This window comes from Helianthus annuus, chromosome 8 (assembly GCF_002127325.2).
Source record: "Helianthus annuus cultivar XRQ/B chromosome 8, HanXRQr2.0-SUNRISE, whole genome shotgun sequence".
Taxonomy (NCBI): domain Eukaryota; kingdom Viridiplantae; phylum Streptophyta; class Magnoliopsida; order Asterales; family Asteraceae; genus Helianthus; species Helianthus annuus.
The window spans coordinates 21,836,547-21,844,038 of record NC_035440.2 but is presented as its reverse complement, the minus strand read 5'-3'; the positions used below and the strand labels follow the sequence as shown (position 1 = coordinate 21,844,038).

At 36.3% G+C, this 7,492-nt stretch overlaps 1 protein-coding gene across 1 annotated transcript; it reads left to right on the top strand.

The window, feature by feature from the left end:
- Positions 1-2,066: 2,066 nt before the first annotated feature.
- On the top strand, positions 2,067-2,606 carry LOC110869719 (60S acidic ribosomal protein P0-1-like). The gene is made up of 2 exons (XM_022118951.1): positions 2,067-2,472; positions 2,587-2,606. The coding sequence occupies exons 1-2, from the start codon at positions 2,067-2,069 to the stop codon at positions 2,604-2,606; spliced, it is 426 nt and encodes a 141-aa protein (XP_021974643.1).
- Positions 2,607-7,492: the final 4,886 nt, after the last annotated feature.

The following is a 7,492-nucleotide window of genomic DNA, read 5'->3' as shown; positions in this document are numbered from 1 at the left end:
AACTCACAAAATTTAGAACGAAACGTAAACAAAAAACTCGCGAAAGATAAAAAGTATGGGGACCAAAGTTGTAAATAATAAAGTGTTGTGTTAAATTAAAAAGATGGAAAACTTAGGTTAAAAGTAAAAAAATTAAAAGGGGTTAAAATACAAAATATGAAATGTCTGGGTTAAAAGTGAAAAATCAAGTTTTTCTTTTTTGAAAAAACTCCCCAAGCTTGTGGTACAACTTCCAATGCAAAATAACCAGAAACGTAAAACGTAGAAAATAATAACTTAATCGACCTAGGACCCGCCCGTTGCGGCGAACTTTTCAAAAGGGAAAAAATGGACGCGTTGCGACGGGTCTGTCAAATATGGAAAAAAAGAGCAAAAAACGTTGAACCTCACATGCTCGCTACGACATGTTAACTCGCAAAATTTAGAACGAAACGTAAAACATAAAACTTGCGAAAGATAAAATGTATGGGGGACCAAAGTTGTAAATAATAAAGTGTTGTGTTAAATTATAAAAGATGGAAAACTTTGGGTTAAAAGTAAAAAAATTAAAAGGGGTTAAAATACAAAATATGAAATGTTTGGTTTAAAAATGAAAAAAATCAAGTTTTATATGACATGTTAACTCGCAAAATTTAGAACGAAACGTAAAACGAAAAACGTGCGAAAGATAAAAAGTATGGGAGACCAAAGTTGTAAATAATAAAGTGTTGTGTTAAATTATAAAAGATGGAAAACTTTTGGTTAAAAGTAAAACAAATAAAAGGGGTTAAAATACAAAAAAACGTTGAACCTCACACACACACACACATATATATTTATATAACAGAATATACATGTAGTTTTTATAAAAAAAATTAATAGTTTTGTCACATAATTTTTATAAATTTTCATCCAAACCACTAACTCAGTTTATTTTTTTTTTGTTGAGGTGAAGGATGTTTTAAATTTTATAGATTAAGACAGAAATTAATTTCCACTTTCTTATATAGATCAGTTTTATAAAGAGAAAGCGATATATAAAATAAATATAATTGGTGTGCAACACATAACAATCGATTACAACTTTTAGTATTTAATCAATTGTAGAAATAGAAAAAAAGTGTAAAACATTACATATTTTTAAATGTGTTGAGCACCTAAGAAATATGTTGACAGAAATAAAATATTTATTTAATTAAGATTATAAGGGTAACTAACTAATATTTATTATGAGTGGTTTGAGTAAAAAAACCTTTGATTCATGGCATTATACTTACTATTTGGTGGGTAATTTTAAGGTTTGGTAACGATATGTTGTTTGATAAGGGAAGGGGGATGGCACTGGCTTCTGTTTTTGTTATGAGCGAATTTAAAAGTGTAAAAGATGAATTACAAGTTTGGTACACTACATATAATAAGATTTATTTATTGGACCTTTTTCTATAAGGTCAACATCATTTTAGTTTTATAAAATTTAGAGGTTTAAGTAGATTTTATTATTATAAAACTGATCTATATAAAAAATTAGAAATTAATTTATGTCTTTATTTATAAAATTTAAAACATACTTCCCCTTAATAGAAAAAAAATAACCGATTTAGTGGTTGAATGAAAATTTATAAAAATTATGTGACAAAGCTATTATTTTTTATTTAAAAATTGCATGTATATTCTTTTTTATTATATACGTGTCAAAATTAATTAAATAAAAGAAATTAAAAAGAGTTTGAGTAAATTGCCAAAATCGTCCATGTGGTTTTATATTTGACAATTTCATCCAAATATCCTTCAAGTTAATAGAAAAAGTAAACTAAGTTAGTGGTTTGAATGAAAATGTCAAAAAATGCCAAAAGTCAAGGGCTGTTTGGCAAAAAAAAAAAAAAATATTTTGGATGATACTGACAAATAGGCATAAATCTCATGTACGATTTTGGTAATTTACTACTTAAAAAAAAAAAAAAATGATGTATCATATGTGTATTAAGTTTGGTCTTTTTGTCGTATTTTTAGTCATGGGCTTCCACACTAGACCCAATCGACAACACAAAGAACCCTAACCTAAACCAACCTCCCTTGTCATCTTCCCCATGGCTTCCAAGGCGGCAAGGAAGGCAATCTACCTCCAGAAGCTACACACCCACCTCAAAGACAATAACAAACATCTCGTCATCGTGAGTGCCGACAATCTTTGTGTGAACCAACTTCAGGCCATAAGGCAAGGACTGCGACCCCACTCATCTGTCGTCATGGGTAAGAATTCTTTCATGAGACGCTCACTCGAGATCCATGCCCCATCTGCCGGAAAGCCTGCTTTTGTTGGCGCAATTCCTCATATTAACGGCAAAGTTGGGTTGGTCTTGACTGCTTGTGATCCAGAGGAAGTGAGTGAAACGGTTGCGGGATATAAATTGCAGCCGCTGGTGTGTTCGTCAATGGATATTGGGATGTGTTCTCTGTGGCAGTGGTTGCTGGGTTTTCATATGAATTTGCTCAGTAAGTGAATGGCTTTTGAAAGGTTGAAGCTGATTTTTGGAATAAGAAGATGGGTGATTAAGAGGGTGGCTGGCTGGCTGTTTATGTGAATACTTTATCTTATAATCAATGCAGTTAAGCAAATGGTGTATTAGCTAAATTACAATTCAGCTGGTTCGGTTTGTTACTAATTCTTTTTTTTTTAATCATTATTCATAATCTGTGTTTATGAATTGTTAGTTATAAAAGCTTGAGACTTAGATTTGTAATGTATTGCCAATGAGCTCCGGCTCAAGTGGTAGGAGTTTGAAGACTTAAGTTCAATTCTCATAAAAAAAAAAAAAGAGTGGTAGGAGTTTGAAGACTTAAGTTCAATTCTTATAAAAAAAAAAAGAGTGAGGCATTGGTTGGCTTTGATAAGTGATAAGAGACCACGAAAACCTGAGTTCGATCCTTAAGTCAAATGGGTTTTACTGTTAATTTACCGTCGTGCCTACGGGCGGATGGGTTACTGGGTTTTCTCCGGAATTGGTGGTGGACGACTCGGGTTTACTCTCGGAGTACTCCGTTTGTCTAGTGGATGACCCGAGAGTGCGCAAGATTGATTTGTTGGGAGTCAAAAAAAAAAAAAAAAAGATTTGTTATGTATTCTTTCTACCAAATTCAGCGAGTATGAACAAGGAAATGGGATTCAATGGGTGTTTTATTATGATAGCTTCTCCATCTTTGGGCCTTTCACCATTGAACGGTTTTGGGCCTGAACAATTCAAGAGTTCATTTTTAGCCTAAGATATCACACCTTTCCCAAATTCAGTAAAAGGTACATAAGGCCTACAATCTTGGATATTCCAGGGGTGGGCGTTTGTAGGTGCACAAAAAACCGGTTTGGGATCTGAAAGCGGTTTATAAACCGATGCGTAACAGATAGTGAAACCGGTCTCAATCTAACCTGATCCGCCAGTTTGAAATCGGTTTGAGAATATCTCCATTAAAGCTGGTCTGCTCACTAAATGAAGCAGTGTTTAAAAGGTTGAAGCGGATTTTTGGAATAAGATGATTGATGGATGGTTAAGAGTATGAATAATTCTTTTAAAACCCAATGCTGTAAAGCAAATTATATTACCATTCAGTTTTTATTGGGTTTTTGTTTACATTATTTTTTGTACTGTTTCATGAAATGTTTGGTTTATACTTTTTTTTTTTGAACGGCCGAAAACTTTATATATAAATATAAATATAAAGGCCCAGCAAGAAGCTGGAAAATCCGAAAACAACCCCAAACAAAAGAAACAAAACAACAGAGGCAATTACAGGATATTGGCTACATCAAACAATAACCACTTTTCCCATGGAAGGGGTAAGAGATTCGACCGTTGCTTAAGCCAAATGAAGACATCCCCCTTGATGAAATCGACCGTCTTCACAACTGGAATAAAGGTTCCTTCAAACGTCTTCGTGTTTCTGGCGTGCCATAATCTCCAAACCGTGGCCATTACCACAGTAAGCACCAACCTCCTCCACTTCGCATCGCCCAGACAGTCAAGAAGATGCTTAATCAAGCCCCGAAACGTAGAGCAGTCACGAGGGAAGGAGACCTTTAACCAGGCACACACATTCCACCAGATGCTTTTTGCAAACAAGCACTCGGCGAAGACGTGATCCGAGGTCTCCGCCTTTAACCCGCAGCGATCGCAAGTAACATCATGAAGCGGAACCCCTCCTACCTAACTCCACTTTGGAAGCTACCTTGCCGGAGAGAGCATGCCAAAGCAGAAAATTAGACTTTGCCGTAGCCCACGAATTCCATTTGAACTCCGTCCCGTCACTGTTCTGGCCACCCGCAGCGTCAATCTCTCTTCTGATACATTTGACTGAGAACCCGTCCCCCCTTTCATTTTCCCAGACCCAAGTGTCTCTCGCCGAATTCAGTTGGACCCCGTTTAACAGCCCCATAAGAGATGTCACTTGGTTCCACTCCGCCGAAGTAGACGGGTTGCCTAACCACCGCCAACCTCACCTGCAGCCACCCCCGTCTCTGATTGCATTATCCTTGACAAATGTATCTTTTTCGGCAGCCAACCGGTAGAGGTCTGGAAACACAACGGCAAGCGGTTCAGACGTAAGCCAAGCATCCTTCCAGAATCGTGTAAGAGCTGCGTCCCCCACCGTAACCCGTAACTTCCCTGTAATCGTAATCCCAAACCCCAATAACACCTTATCCAACGACCCAATGTCCTTCCATAAAGCAGGGAGAGTTTTCTTATTCGGGATCAAACTGTTGTCCCCTTTATTTTTGTGAATAGCTGAGACCACAAACGCCCAAAGTTGACTAGGGTTGTCTCGAAAACGCCACCACCATTTAGATAGCATTGCCAGATTAAAGCTCGAGATGCTCCCCAGCCCGACCCCACCCACAGCTTTTGGTTTCAAAAATTTATCCCATCTCATCCAACGAATTTTCTGCCTCAGACCCGTTCTATCCAACACAAAATCCCTTCGCAAGGCTTCAAGTCTCTTTATTATGCTTTTAGGGGCCAAAAACAAAAAAAAGACAATAGGAAGGAAGACTACCGAGGACAGCTTTGGCAAGGGTGACCCTCCCTGCAAAAGACAAGTGTTTCGCCTTCCAACAAGAGAGTTTTTTTTTGGAATTTTTCCACCACGGGTTGCCAATGACGGGCTTGCTTCATTGTACAATAAAAGTAAAGATTGACACGGGATGTACGAGGAAAGCCCTTGATCTATCTAGATCGCCGGCACAAAACCTCGGGAGCTGACAACTGCCAGCTGCCTTTGTTCTTCTTATTGATTGAAATATCAGGATACAGCTTCAGGATAATGCACGAATCAGCTCTAAGTGTTATACAATAATTGTGAAATGTGAGTGAATGATTGTGATTGTAGCAAGTAATCAGTGTGTGTACGAGATTACAGTGTTTTCTAATGATCCGGCATCCCTTTATATAGTTTTTAAATTCTAACTGAATATCCTATAATTCCGGGTACTGAGAATATCCCCCTGTGACCGTTGTAGACCTCTTCATCCGCTATCAACGTTCAACTTTCAACCACTTTGAGCGAGTCTTCAGGTAGACTGGTCCTTGTTAACGTTGGTCCCTTGCAACTGAAGTATACAAACAAACCATTAGTAACGAACAAGGTACTTCTGTAGGATGTTACCAATATCCTGGTACGATATCCTGGTCGCAGATTAGAAACATAAAGTCAAGACATATTATCGGGATATAGGTTCAAAATTCCACCCATAATAGGAGATATGGGACGATGATGGTGATGAAGTGAGAGATACTTCAATCGTGTTCTTTGTTGTCCACATTGTGTGTTACTGGTTTGAAAGCGAATTGTTATCATGTTAACAACCCATTCGAAGAAGAGGTATCAAGAAGGGGTTTCAGCAGGTAAAATATTGGGGAAAACTTCAATTGTAAAACCAGTAGTTATCATTGTAATTTAATACACATAAACAGTACATATTATTTGTTAAACAAGTATACGTACTTCCTGAATGATTAATTAGAAATATGTACAGAAGCATACTAAGTGCTAACTAGTGATGATTAATATAGCACATACATAACCTTTTAAAAATGATTATGAATATGATACACATATATATAACTATATAATTCAAAAACTAAAAGAAAAGTTAATAAAAAAGTTAAAATGGTCGATTCCAAGATCCAAACAGACCGTAAGGCTGCAATATCTTCAGAACCGAGAACCAAACGATATGAATCCTTAATCAAGATTAAAAAAATTAAGATGCCTGATATTTTTTCATCGACCTTAATTATTTTTTTTTTATTTTTTTTTTTGTATTTCAATGTTAGATAAAATGCCGTAGGGAAATTTGCTATCATGAGTTATAGAATTTTGCAGGAAAAATTTAGATAATGAGACTAAAGAACTAGGCATGGTTTAAAAAACGCTCGAGGCGTCCGTTTTGAGGTGAGGTGCGCCTCGAGGCAAAACGTCAAGAAATCGAATCTGAGGCGGCGCCTCACTGCTTGTTTTTATACGTACGCCTCAAAGATATGAGGCGGACGTTTCTTGTCGAGGCGGAACGGAAATTAAGAGGCGTACATGTCTTTTTAGGCGAGAGAAATTAGGGTTTTAAAAGGTTACTGAAGAAAACAAGGTCGATTCAGAAAGAGGCTGGATGAAATACAGAGGTAGAAACTTAGAAGTAGATTAAAGATGGAGACGTACCTGGCTTGTAGCAATGATGGAGGCGTAACTCTTTTAGGGTTACTGAAAAGGGACGGCTCTTTTATTCATTCCATTTACAAAAACTTACATTAGGACTCTTAAACATTAAACTTTTATCATATTTAACCCAAAACAATTCTCACAAGTTTATTTACATTAGGAAGTTATGTGTTTTACGTTTAGTATTTTATTTTATAAAAGATATATAATTTTTATACTTATTTTTTAATTCCGCCTCGGGCTTACGCCTCGGTTCGCCTCGAGGCTTACGCCTCGAGGCTTACGCCTCGTGAGACGAAGGAAAAACGCCTCAAAACTCGTTTCCGTTTTTTTAAACCTTGGAACTAGCAAGAATCAGATATTGGTTCTCTGAATAATTGCTTTTATCACTTCTTGAACAATAGTTTTTGCATACCTCTTTTTGAAATTTGGATTGATTCTCAGCCATCATCATTGCTGCTGTTGTTGCTCTTTTATTTCTTTTCAGCAATCAACTGGAAGATCTAATTTAAATAGAGAACGGGGTGAGACCGAAACTATAATTTTGGAAAACTCAGGAAAAGTGACACATTCAAATAGAGACTGACATTCAAATAAAGAGCGAACCTGCTGTCATCACATGATATTCTAGGCATTGGTAAGGTATGCATTTCTAATCTTTTGTTCCCTTCTTCGGTCACCTGTATTCTATCTCATGTATTGCAATATTTTTATTTTTATAAAACACAACCATGATACAAATATATAACACAACATAAGTATTTAAAAGCAAAACAACAATTTTACAAATATTGTCAATTATATGAATCTA